Source organism: Rhincodon typus, chromosome 24, assembly GCF_021869965.1.
Source record: "Rhincodon typus isolate 14 chromosome 24, sRhiTyp1.1, whole genome shotgun sequence".
Lineage (NCBI taxonomy): Eukaryota > Metazoa > Chordata > Chondrichthyes > Orectolobiformes > Rhincodontidae > Rhincodon > Rhincodon typus.
In genome coordinates, this window is record NC_063355.1 from 7162286 (window position 1) to 7175239 (window position 12954).

Consider the following 12954-nt stretch of genomic DNA (forward strand, 5'->3'; position numbering starts at 1 on the left):
TGCAGGAGTTGAATGACATAGCTTCATGAGTTTTGTACTATATGCCGTATTTATAAAACCCAGGATCCCATGTTCTTTAATAATTGGCACCGTAACATATCCTGCCACCTTCAGAGATTAGTAACAGAAATACCCCCAGCGATCTATTATTACTTCTCCTTTTAAAATTGTGCCATTTAGCATGCATTGTGACCCCTTGTTTTTCTCCCCAATATGTATTATCTTAAATTTTCTTGCATTGAATTTCATGTAGCATATGTCTCCCCTTAGCTTCAGCCAGTTTAAGTTTTTGACTTCAAAGGGAACAATCTTCCTTGATGTGTGTAACACTTGCAAATTTGTCAAATAAAAGAAAAATACTGCAGATGCTGGAGATTTGAAATAAAAGCAGAAAGTGTCGATGAGACTGAGCAGATTTGGCAGCATATTGCAAATTTCTCAATTTGTATACTGCTCCCCCAAGTCCTCGAGGATCAGAAACAGTAGTGGGTTTAGTGCTGAAACTTGGAGAAGACTGTATAAACCTCCAAGTCTGTAAGTACCTAATTACCCTAACCAATATTTCTTCAAAGCTGAGTGGCTGTGCAGCCACTCTGAAGGTCCATGCAGGATGATCAGCATGCCAATAGTGTACCCATCATTGTCTTCAATTTCAGATGTTGCTGCCATGTGTGGATCTTGTAGGTCCAAAAAGATGAAGAAAACGGTTAGAGGGATTGTAAACCACAACCCCTGTTTTCTGTCCCTTAGTCAGTTTTGTATCTCTGCTTTGCAACTAATTACTCTACTAATAAATTTGATATGGACTTTTAGAAAACATATGTGGAATGTCAACTAAGCACACATTTTACTTTTTCTGAAGAAGGGTCTCGACCCGAAATGTCAGCTTTCCTGCTCCTCTGATGCTGCTTGGCCTGCTGTGTTCATCCAGCTCTACACCTTGTTATCACACATTTTACCCTCTGTTACTTCATCAAAATTCAAAGGCAATTTGCTCTTAAATCCATGCTAGCTCTCTTTTATTAGTGCATGCTTGTCCAAGTGGCAGTTAGTTTTCTTCAGAGCTGAAGTGGCGGGTAACGCTATTAGAAACTAACTGACATGTAATTTGCCAGATTTAATTTTTTTCCCTTATTTTGAAAAAGTGTAGAACATTTCAGTTCTCTGATGTTCTCTTGTAACTAAAGCTAATGAAAAACACACCATTCTACTTGCCTGTCGAATCCCTCCTATTTGATTTTGCCTATAGTGTATGTGGTGTAGAATGGTGAAGCTGTGTCAGAAGGTAAATAGCTAATCCCTTTCACAAGACATGTATTGAAATTATATGATTTTATGATTGATAAGATCAAACTAATGTTTCCTAAGACTTGTATGAAAAATTATAAATTAGTTTATTAAGAAGTAAGGTTGATAACAGCAAGATTAAAGCAAGCATCACATTTTGCTGTATTTTAATACATTGCAAAAAACAATTTTTTAGAAACACAATCTCTTTAAATATGTGGATCTCATATATTTTGGAGAAATCCTTTTCAATGCAAAATTAACCATTTAAGTTTTCCATTAGCCATCATTATCTAGTGCTCGACCTTAGTTTCTATGGTACTGGATGGTCAGAAATAGTGAATAAATCGATCAAAGTAAATTGATTGTAAAAGAGTGAAAAACTAAGTTCATAGGTATTGGGACAATCGCCTCAAAAGCAGAAAAAACATTCATACAACTTCAAAGTAGCAAAATTGAGCATCTTGTTCAAAGGATTTGCTACTCGGCCACATGCAATGACCATAAACAGAAATACATGTGACTAGTATCATGTTGATTAGTATTAATTCTTTCCATTACCTAAAAAACTTTGTTTCCTAACACTAACCAATCCCCACAAACAAATGTCCAAGCACTTCTTTTGAAGTGGTGTCTGGATTCCTGAATTTTCTTGACCTTGATATTAGATACTGAGCTGTAAATGCAGTACGTTCCGTATGGTAATAGCAGGGAATTCCTTCTTAGAAAATAGAAATTCACTGGACTAGTTTTCAAACAAAAGAAAATCAACTAAAATTGTTGAAACTGGTTGCTAGATTTGATCTCAGCAGAAAACCAGCCTGACCAAGCCAGATGGATGTCTGCAAGTGCGGAGAAGAGTGCTTCTCCTATGTATTTCATCTGTTTGCTTTCAATGTTGTTGAAATAGAGGAAAGAAAGTATCATGTCAATAGAAGCAGTGTTTGTATAGTGCACGTTCATTTTAACTTGTAAATTTAGAAGCAGTACATGTTTACATGGCTGGACACTGACTTGTGCGGAGTAATTTGTCTTGTTCTGAGCTGATAACTATCTGTTAAGGGTGGGAGAGGAGAAGAAAGAGGTTATTGCACTTATGCTCAATAGACAGCATTTCTTTTTGTGTGACACTTCTAGTTTTCTTTTACTCCCTAGTTTTGATTTATTGTCCTAGTTGTGACCTAACAAGTGATTATGGGCAACTGTTTGTTCAGATTTTTGTCCAAGCCCTGTATCTTTCTATCTCTGTAACAATGTTTTCCCTGGCTAAATTGTTGGATTTGCTGTTGCCCCATCAGTGTGTGTGTTTTTACTAGAACTGAGATTTATGATCTCGATGAATAAGTGGGAAAAACCTTTAATTTTATGAGGGGGGGAGGTTTGGCTATTCATATAGTTGCATGTTATTTTCATAGACATAGTTAATTTGATGGAATGTCTGTTTTCATAGAATCTTAGAATCCCTACAGTGTGGAAACAGGCCCTTCAGCCCAACAAGTCCATACCGAACCTCAGAGCATCCCACCCGGACCCATCCCCCTATAACCCAACTAATCTACACATCCCTGAACACTACAGGCAATTTAACATGGCCAATCCACCTAGCCTGCACATCTTTGGACTGTGGGAGGAAACCGGAGCACCCGGAGGAAACCCACACAGACATGGGGAGGACGTGCAAGTTCCACACAGACAGTCGCCCGAGGCTGGAAGCGAACCCGGGTCCCTGCGGCTGTGAGGCAGCAGTGCTAACCACTGTGCCACCGTGCCGCCCACCCTCGTTTTCTTGTGCTGGGAATTGGTTTAGCTGTTGCTAAGGCATCTCCTATTCATTGTGGTGCTCATTATGATGCTGACTGCTTGTTCTGTTTTATCACTGAGGGAATGTGGAGTGCTGCAGCACAGCAACCAAAAGTGGACTGACCTTGTTATAGTCAAACAAGATTGTGTTAAATATTCTGACTGTTTTTCTTCTATACTTTTGATCCACGTAAATGAATATCACTGTTGTTGAGAAGTTGGAATTAATGTAGAGAAATATCTTGTCAACCTTAAAGACATACAGTGTTTCTGGAAGCTAAGTCAAGTCTCATCAGCACAGTGTGTGTAACACTAGCATGAAGTGAACGTAATGCTTGCATGTAGTCATGTGGTCCTTTGTTGTTTTGGAAATTGGAGGCTAAATGCATGGTTGCAAAGATATTTTGGAATGGCAGAGGATTTGTGAATGTGACTCTATATTAAATGTGAGTCCCAGAGGATGTATTTAAGGTGCAATATGCTTAAACAAACCTTTTGTTGAGTTTCAGATGAAGGAGGTTTTAGTGATTGCAGAATCATTGTTTTTCTGCAGTTTTTGATTTATTTCCTAAAACTCTCAATGATGGGAATCATAGCATATGCTCACATGGAAAGGAAACCATTTTTGTAGGTAAATAAACCAGGAATCACTTTGTCGAAGTACTTGTTAAGCTCCTGTTCTACAGCTAAGCAGTTGGCAACTTACACACAAGTACCCCTGAAAGTGAGATTCTCAAAGGAGTTCAAACAATAGGTTTCGATCTCTTCAGCAGAATTATCAACATACTTTCAGACGAAAGAAAATTATCAAAGATGGTCACAGAATCAGTACATTATATGTGTATATTAGAATTGTTATTGTTGGTGGAGAGCCTTCCTTTATTAATTGACAAAGGTTTGTGTTGGTACCTAGAAATCAAGCTGCTTGAAGTAACAACTTGGTCTGAATCTGCTTCAAACTAAGTATAGAAGGAACCTGTGAAGAAGCTATTTGATGCTTACCATTTTGAGACAAGATACACAACACAACGATCATGTTCTGGGGCTGTTGAAACATGTTAAGGCAAGGTCTGATGGCCCTCCTGAGAAAGTAGTAGGACAATGGTATACAAGCAAAATACTGCAGATGCTTTAAATCTATAAAAATCACAGAAAATATTGGAGAAACTCAACAGGTCTGGCAGCATCTATAAAGAGGGAAAGAGTTAATTTTTTTGTGAATCCAATATGACCACCTTCAGAATCTTTCTGAAGTTTTGGAATTCAGTATTGAGTGCCAGATGCTGTAAAATACTGTAGCAGAAAATGAGGTGGTGTTCTTCGAACTTGTGTTGTGCTTCATTGGAACATTGCAGTAGACCCAAGACAAATAGCATGAGAGCAACTGGAAGGTTGGAGTCATTCCTATGGACCGAGCAGAGGTGTTCAAAGAATGGTCACCTAGTCTGTGTTTAGTCTTGCCAGTGTAAATGAGACCTCATTGTGAGCAGCAGGTATAGTAGTCTAGATTGAATGAAATATAGGTAAGACATTGGTTCACCGGGAAACTATGGTTGGAGCCTTGGACAGTGAGGAGGTGAATAGGCAAGTACTGCACTTTGTGATTTCATAGGAAGGTGCTGTGGGAGAGTGAAGACATGTTGGGGGCGATACAGGATTGAAACAGCGTGTTGTGGAGTGAATGGTTTCTGCTGAATGCTCACAGTAGAGAGAAGATGTGTTTGCTGGTGGCATCCTGCTGCCGGTGGTGGGCTGGTGCAGAAATACCAGAGGACGATTCTTTGAATGTGAAGGCCCCAAGGGGGAAAATGAGGACAAGAGAAACCATGTTGTTCTGGGAAGGGGTTAGGGGTGAGGGCAGAAATGTGGGAACTAGGCCGAACACTACTAAGTGTGCTGTTCACTGAAGTCAGGTGGTGGGGTGGAATCCTCAGTTGAGGAAAAAGAACATCATGCCAGAGGCACCTTGGTGGAAGGTGCCATAATTGGAATAGTTGCAACAGAGGCTGAGAAACTGGGAGAGTGGAGTGGAATAGAATGCTTGCAAGAAGTAGGATGTAAGGAGGTGTAGTTGAGGTAATTTGTGGAAGTTGGTGGGCTTGTAATGGATGTTAGAAGTGGACAGCCTATCCCCAAAAATGGAAACAGAAGGTGAGAAAGCCGAGGAATGAGTTTAATGGGCCAAGTGAAAGTGTTGTGGCTGTGAAAGCTGGTTTTGGCGATATACCTTACCAAATATTAGGAAGTAAATAGAAAACAACAAAGATGAACAAGCTGAAAAACTAAAACAGAATTTGAACTGAAGAGTGATATCTGTCTCAAAATTTTAACACTCTTTCTCTGTCCCCTGATGCTGCCAGATCTACTGAGTTTCCCCAGCATTTTTTTTCGTTTGTTTGTAGTTGGACAGTAGAGTTGTATTGATTGGTGTTTGCTATTGGAGGCACTTTATCATTGTTAGTAAAACTGGCATCAGTCTGCAATAACTAAGGTCAAAATGGCATAATGAGGGACTACAAAATCAAAGCTCCTTTGAGTATTGCTGGTGGAGTCAAGATGCCGTAGCCACCGGCCTAAAGTATACTCGAGGAATACCATCAATGATAAACTTCTGCAACGTTTTATGCAACCAGTTTAATGATCAATGAAAAGCTTCCATTGGCTTCTGTACAGTCGGGTTGGAATGTTACGGTGGGCAGTGGATATTTGTAGTGTGTTTGGAATCTAGCTCTCTAAGTTGGGAAATAGGAAGTGAATGCATTGGGTTGTTTCAAGATGAGAGGCGAAAGAAGAGGCAGACTTAGACTCTGAAGAGACGGAAAGGAAAATTTCTTGTGCTGCTGTACAATTTGCTGTGATTCTATTCCAGTTTGCCTAGATAATTGAAGATTGAAATTCTTCTGTTTCTACAGTTTCCAGATGTTACTGGGTACGTGGGATTTGCAAACCTCCCCAATCAGGTCCATCGAAAATCAGTGAAGAAAGGATTTGAATTCACGCTGATGGTAGTTGGTATGTTACATTGCCTGTTGAGGATATAAGTATGGACATCATTGTACAGTCTATTTAATTATCGTTGCTGAGTACTGTTTGAAATAATGACTATGCCTATTAACTCTCAAATGCTTGACATCTAAAAATGCACTTTTTATTTTTGTTGTTGTACTTCCCACAGCAACAAACCAGGCAGTGGTTTCAATGTTGTCTTGAATGGAGATCGCTTGAAGTGGTGACCTTAAGAGTGTATGAGTTTAAAACTGAAATCAATTTTTATATGAATGTATAAGTTGCATTGAAAGCAGTATTTTTATACTGTAGTAAGAAATCATTTTATTTGTTTCATTTTGCATGTTGAACTAGAATGAAAATAAAATTGTTATTGTTACGCCTCACTGGGTAGTGTACTGCAAATCATCACAAATGTTAAATTTGTTTTAAAAAGTATGCAGAATCCCCCAATTTACTTGTATTTTCAACTCAGGTTGACAGCGTGGCTCAGGCTTCTGTACTTAAGGGTTACTAATTATTATAAATTAACAGATTCTAACTGGAGATAAACAATTATGAACCATCAATTTAAAAAAAACTGATTAAAACTCCAACTCTGTTCTAAATTTCCCCTTACACACACGCAGACACAGACAGGCAAAACAAAAATTGCATGTTAAGAGTGCTAGGCCCGAAACGTCAGCCTTCCTGCTCCTCTGATGCTGCTTGGCCTGCTGTGTTCATCCAGCTCTACACCTTGTTAAGAGTGGAGATTGAACTGCCTTCCCAGCTGATGGTCTCTGCTCACAGGGTTCCTTTGATCCTCTTGGCTCCCCAGGATGTGCTTTTGTGTGACCCTCCTCCCCGTCTCCCCCTCCTCTCCTTTATTTGCAGGAGGTACAGGTTGGTTGGTTCACACTTATAAAGTTCTAGCTTAGTAGTTAAGAGCCGTAGCTTACAGCAACTGCAGAGACAAGAGTCTGGTCCTAACCTCGTGGAGATCTGATGGCTTCTGCCAAATATTCACACTGTCAAACTGTTCTCTGTCTGGGACCAATTACATAATTGTTTACAAGTCTCTTGTGCAGTCGTAGTTATTCTACCTCTGAGCCAAGAAGTCTGGGTTGAAATTCCACCTGCTCCAGCGGTGTGTAATAGCATCCCTGAATGGCTTGATTAGAAAATAACCCCATAATTGCATGCAGGCTGAAGGCCTTGGTCATTGCTCTGAAGTAGTGTGACCTGTCATCAATCAGTGCTTGTTACTGACCGAAGCTTTATTTATATCCACCCTTTGGCTTCAGCAAACGAAGCTTCCACTATTCCTTGAATAGCAGCCATGCAAACAGCGCTTACAATGGGTATTAGGTTACTTGCTTTTTAAAATTGTAGCAATCCTTGATTTTTAAAACAGTTCTTTTCCCACTTCAGTCCACAATCAAACATACAGTCTTTACATGATAGATTGGTGAGGCTGTGACACGTCTACATAGTACATTGAAATGTGTATTACATATATAGTCTATTAGCACTTGGCATTACTCCTATGCAAGTCTGGTAGCAACTGCTGGCATCTGCACATGCCCAGCTGAATGCTGCAGTCACTACTACACTGCTCTTTCAATGTGCAAATTGTTGCTATCGAATAGAATAATTATTAATCACTAATTTGTTCTGAACTTCTACTTGTCACTCATTTTTGTGTTGATGAAAGTTTAAACCTTGTTCAACCAAGAACTTATGAAGTTTTAATTGGGCATTAATGCCATAATTACTGTTGAACAAGCTCTGGCCCTGACAAATTAATTTTAATGACTTTTTATTCTTTTAGAGAATGTGTAAAAACTACAATTTCCTAAGAAATTACTTCCATATGTGTGCTATAATTTAGTTCATGTTCAGTAGTGATTTAACTGTGAATTTGTATTCCTTATATTTAATTTGATTGTAGCAGTTAAAAAACACGGCACACCAAAAGCTTTTCAAAGGCGTTTAGGGATAGGTAATGAATGCTGGCCTTGCTAATAACACCAGCATCACCGTAAAGAATAAATCAAAACTTTCTGCTTTGCTGTTTCTGAGAGTACCTCAGTCTGATTGCCAATCAGTCCGTGGAGTTGGGCAACATGTCTGCTTTCTGTTGTGGTGTTAGGTGACAAAGGCAATTAAATTGAAACTCACATGGAAAAAAGAAATTCGATGCCCTGGACTTCACTAAAAATCTTTGGTAGCTTTGCTTGTCAGCAGTGAGCATCATTGTCTTGACGCTAACTGCAAAATCCAGGCAATAATTGACAGTTGGGCATGAAACTCCTGTTCTATCTGCAAATTTTAATTTACCTTGTTGAGATTTTAACACATACTTTATCTCTGTAAATTGTTATATCAACATTGTTATCAACAATTTTATGTTGACTGTGGTTTCATTCTAGTTGCAAATCTGTGGCTGTGTGGTGTGAGTTTGAGAGGTCTCTTCCTGGTTAGCTATCTTGCATTTATGAAAAGAGAACGTTCAAAGGCTGTGTTTAATGCCATGCACATTTTAGTAGTAGTTGAAAAATATGATTTATTAGTGATCTTTTTAGCTAATATCAGGTTCTGTGTAAGACAGCAAAAGTGATCCTGACTTTGAAGTACTGTTTGGACTGCTACAAAGTGTCTGTGACTTGCTTTTAACTCTGGCTGAGAGCAAACTGAGAAAATTGTATTCGGTTAGCCATGTATACTTGAACCGTTGTAATTTGAAAGATTTACATTAGTCAGATTGTTCTAGCTCAGTATCTGCAGTGTAATGGAGGAGATCTTCATCTGGGATAAAATCTTTTTAAGTTACCAGAATACCATTTCTGACATTCTGGAAAATAAATTGAACAGTACCGATTGTTCCTTTCTGCTCATTTCTTTTCTTTTTTAATTAAATGCCTCCTTCTTCGTATTTTTAGCTTGTGTATGATTTCACTTCCCTTGCATTTCATCGCTATTATTTTACCACATTTATTTTCTCAGGGGAGTCTGGTCTTGGAAAGTCGACATTAATTAACAGCCTGTTCCTTACTGACCTCTACCCTGAGCGCTATGTACCTGGGGCTGCAGGTGAGTCAGTTATTGGAGAGATTCATCAAATTATAACTCTCAGGAGCATGCGTATGGTATCACAATAACAATAATTTTCATATCCATATGCAGCATAAAGTGTTAAGATTTAATCGCTGGTTTCTGTTGAGTTAGTGTAAATTGGAACAGAAGTTCAGATGTTTTAGTTGGACCTCCTGAAATAGGGAGGGAAAGATTGTGTGTGGTTTGTGCCCCTTATAGATATCTAGATGATCCATCCTGGAATGTGTTTGTGTATGGATATTTGATAAGAGTTGCATGACAGTCCATACTTAAATAACCAACCTGCACATGCAGTCTAGGTTCACATTGACAGAATTGATGTTTGACACTGGAGGGCTACAGGTGAAATTAAGCCTGCATGCCGGAAACACATTTTCTCCATCCATGAAGGAGAAGTGAAAAGATAGAATAATTTTGCTGTGGGGAGAGGTTTACAACTGCAGTGCATTTGGAACTGCTGTTTGTGGTTTGCATAATGTGTTTCAGCCTTGTTTGGATTTACAGGTCAAGGCTGATGAGCTGTCTGTCACACTGAAATCCTGTTGCTGAGTGTAATGTGATAACTATAGTACTGGTTATCAAAACTTCTCCATGTGTTTGGAATTAATGTGATCTTTTCAAAATATCATTGTTTTTCTCAGATAATTTGATAATTTCCTGCAGCAAAGGCATTGTGAGCTAGTGTCAAGTTAACTAAACATTTATGTTGGAGCCTTTTGCCATATTTTTTAAACTTAACTCCCTCCCCAAAAAATAAAATAAATGTTGAACATATAATAAACAACAAACATGGAGTCAGGTGGGAATAACATATTCTGCAGAGTCGTGTGATCTACATGTGCACAGATTGATGTGATGATTCAGATAATGCATTGCCTTGAATTTGGCTTGTTATGGCCCCTGATTCCTTTCACCACACCCTGACTGGTTATATGAATGTTTTGCAAGTTGCAAGTTTTGAGGGATATAGGGTTGAAAGGAACATGTTTACATTCATGAGGCCCATGGTAATTTGTAGGTTGCATGAGTCATAATGGCACCTCTCTTTTGTAATCTCATGTTAACCACAGAGCCGACACTTGGCAGGAGAGAGACCATTTTTTTCCCACTCATTTCTTCCTTTCCACAATGCATGTGTACCAGGCTGCCCCACCAAATGATTTGAGGATTTGGACAGAGTCTGATATACAATATAGGGATCAGTGTAACAAAATAGGATCATGGTATACTGACTTTCCTAAAGTGATCATATTTCTGGCTGTCACCAAAAATGTATCAGGACCCTGAAAACTGCTGCTTGTGGCTATATCTTTTTTCCTTCAGAATTGAAAAGGAAATAAGCCATAAGTATTTAAGAACAGATAAATCCCACCTATAGTTCAACCAGCTATAAATAGACCAAGAAGGTCTATTTATAGGTGATAAATGTTTTTTAAAAAAAAAAGTTTCAAAAGTGAAAGAATTACGGGGCAATTCATTGCTAAAATAGATGACTATATATAATTTTTTAATGTATTTCAAGGTATATTTACATATTAAAATTATAAATCAAACTTTTTGTTTAAAGTCTTTGCTGGTGTGGTTTCCAGAATCTGTTGACTTTGGGAGTTACGTATTGATATCATTAGCTATTTTGAGTAAACTTGGAATGGATTATGTCCAAACTGATGAATTTAGTCTGAACTATTATTTTCATAGAAAAGATTGAAAGAACAGTCCAAATTGAAGCTTCGACAGTGGAAATTGAGGAGAGGGGTGTGAAACTTCGTCTGACAGTTGTGGACACACCAGGATATGGCGATGCCATTAACAGCCAAGATTGGTAAGTTGCCAGTTACCGAAATAAGGTCAGTTAATGATCGAGTCATTTTTTGCTCTCCCTTGTTTGTGGATGTACTTGTTAAGCAGCTGAACATTCACACTTAAATTTAATTCAGTGGAGGAGTTGATACCAGCAATGATATCCTGGAATTGTATTACAAAACTTTTAAATGCAGTGAAGATTGCATTGCAATAAGCTGAACCACGTAGTCAATTGGTTGTGTGAGAAGTTGTTGATTTTTGTAATGTACTTCTTGTTGTTTAGCACCAAAATTGGATGTGGAACTACTTACTATTTAATGTTTTGAACAATTGAATCATAGAAACTTACAGTACTGAAAGTAGCCATTTAGGTCACTGTGTGTCTGTGAATGTTGAAAAAAAAATTATCCAGCCTTATCTCACCTTCCAGTTCTTGGTTTATAGCTCACTTTCAGGCAGTAAGTACTAGATCCCCATCTCTCAGTGAAAACATCTCTCCTCGACTATCCTCTAATCCTTTTATAAAGTATTCTATGATCCCTGGTTACTGATCACTCTGCTGAACGAAATGGGTCTTTCACATCTACCCTTTCTTGGTTCCTTATAATTTAATGTGCCTCAAATTTTCTCTCTACCTCGTCTGTTCGAAATTACTTTAATTTATTTAATCATGCCCCTTTAGTAAAAATTCTTCATTCCTGGCAATATTCTTGTCAATCTCTTTACCTTCTCCAGTGCAATCACATTCTTCCCGGCATTACGTTGAGCAGAACTGTATGTAGTACACAGGGGGAGGCAATGGCCTAGTGGTATTGCTGGACTGTTAATACAGAGACACCGATAACATTCTGGGAACCCAGGTTCGAATCCTGCCTTGGCAGACGGTGGAATTTGAATTCAATAAAATATCTGGAATTAAGAATCTAGTGATGACCATGAATTAATTGCCGATTGTCAGAAAAACCCACCTGGTTCACTAATGTCCTTTTAGGGAAGGAAACTGCTATCCATGCCTGGTCTGGCCTACATGTGACTCCAGACCCACAGCAATGCGGTTGACTCTGAACTGCCCTTTGATAATCGGGGATGGACAATAAATGCTGCCTAGCCAATGATGTCCTCTCCCGTTAATGAATAAACAAAAATTAAGCTGTAGACTACCTAGTGTTTTAAACTTCTGGTATAAAAGTCTCTGCTGTTATACTCTGTCTTAGCTCACAAAGAAATTTATCCAATATGCCATGTAATCACCTGCAGAGATCTGTGGTCATGCACTCTTAAACATCTTACTGTCCCACCAGTTGTTTTATATTCCATTGTCTGTTATTCCCAAGATACCCATTCCCTTCCATTTCTTCAGATTGCTTTCCATTTCCCAGATCTCTGCCCATAGAAACAGCACATTGCTTGACCGCAGAAGATAACAACAACAAATTCATCTTTTATGTTATGTGCAAACCATCTTAAACCAGCCCCCAATATAATCACTGAGATATACTTGACTTCTGAGGTACCCTACTGGAAACTATTGCCTTGCTTTTCGCCACCAAAGTAATTTTGGAACACATTGTTTTTACTTGCCCTTGGATCCAGTTTTAACTTTTCAAGATAATTTGGTAGAAAAGCTTAGACAAAATCCAAATTGATTCCTTTTAAATGTGCCACCCTCACTGACTTTCCTTATTAAATCCCTCAAAAGTTCAATCAAGTTAGTCAGATGTGATTTTTCCTCAAGTTATGGTGATTGCTTTCCTAAGTGCTGATGATTACTGCCCCTCAAATTTTTAAAAACATTAGCAGTGTTTTGATATCACATCTGAAGCAAGAGAGGATTAAAAATGAACCTCTGCTGTTTCCTCCCTTGCTGCCATTAAGAGCATGGCGTAGATGACCATTGTCATCCTTCTCTAAGAAATTAATTTTGTAATAGACCAGAAAAATAACTTATTGTATCCTGCA

At 38.5% G+C, this 12954-nt stretch overlaps 1 protein-coding gene across 3 annotated transcripts in view; it reads left to right on the top strand.

Moving 5' to 3' along the window:
• The window catches only part of zgc:63587 (uncharacterized protein LOC393431 homolog), a 122379-nt gene that overhangs the window by 16570 nt on the left and 92855 nt on the right, over window positions 1-12954 (top strand). For all 3 annotated transcript variants that reach the window (XM_048611242.1, XM_048611241.1, XM_048611243.1), the window contains 3 exons: window positions 6000-6099; window positions 9082-9168; window positions 10891-11014. In XM_048611242.1, coding sequence (XP_048467199.1) covers window positions 6000-6099; window positions 9082-9168; window positions 10891-11014 — 311 coding nt within the window. The remainder of the gene's footprint in view (window positions 1-5999; window positions 6100-9081; window positions 9169-10890; window positions 11015-12954) is intronic.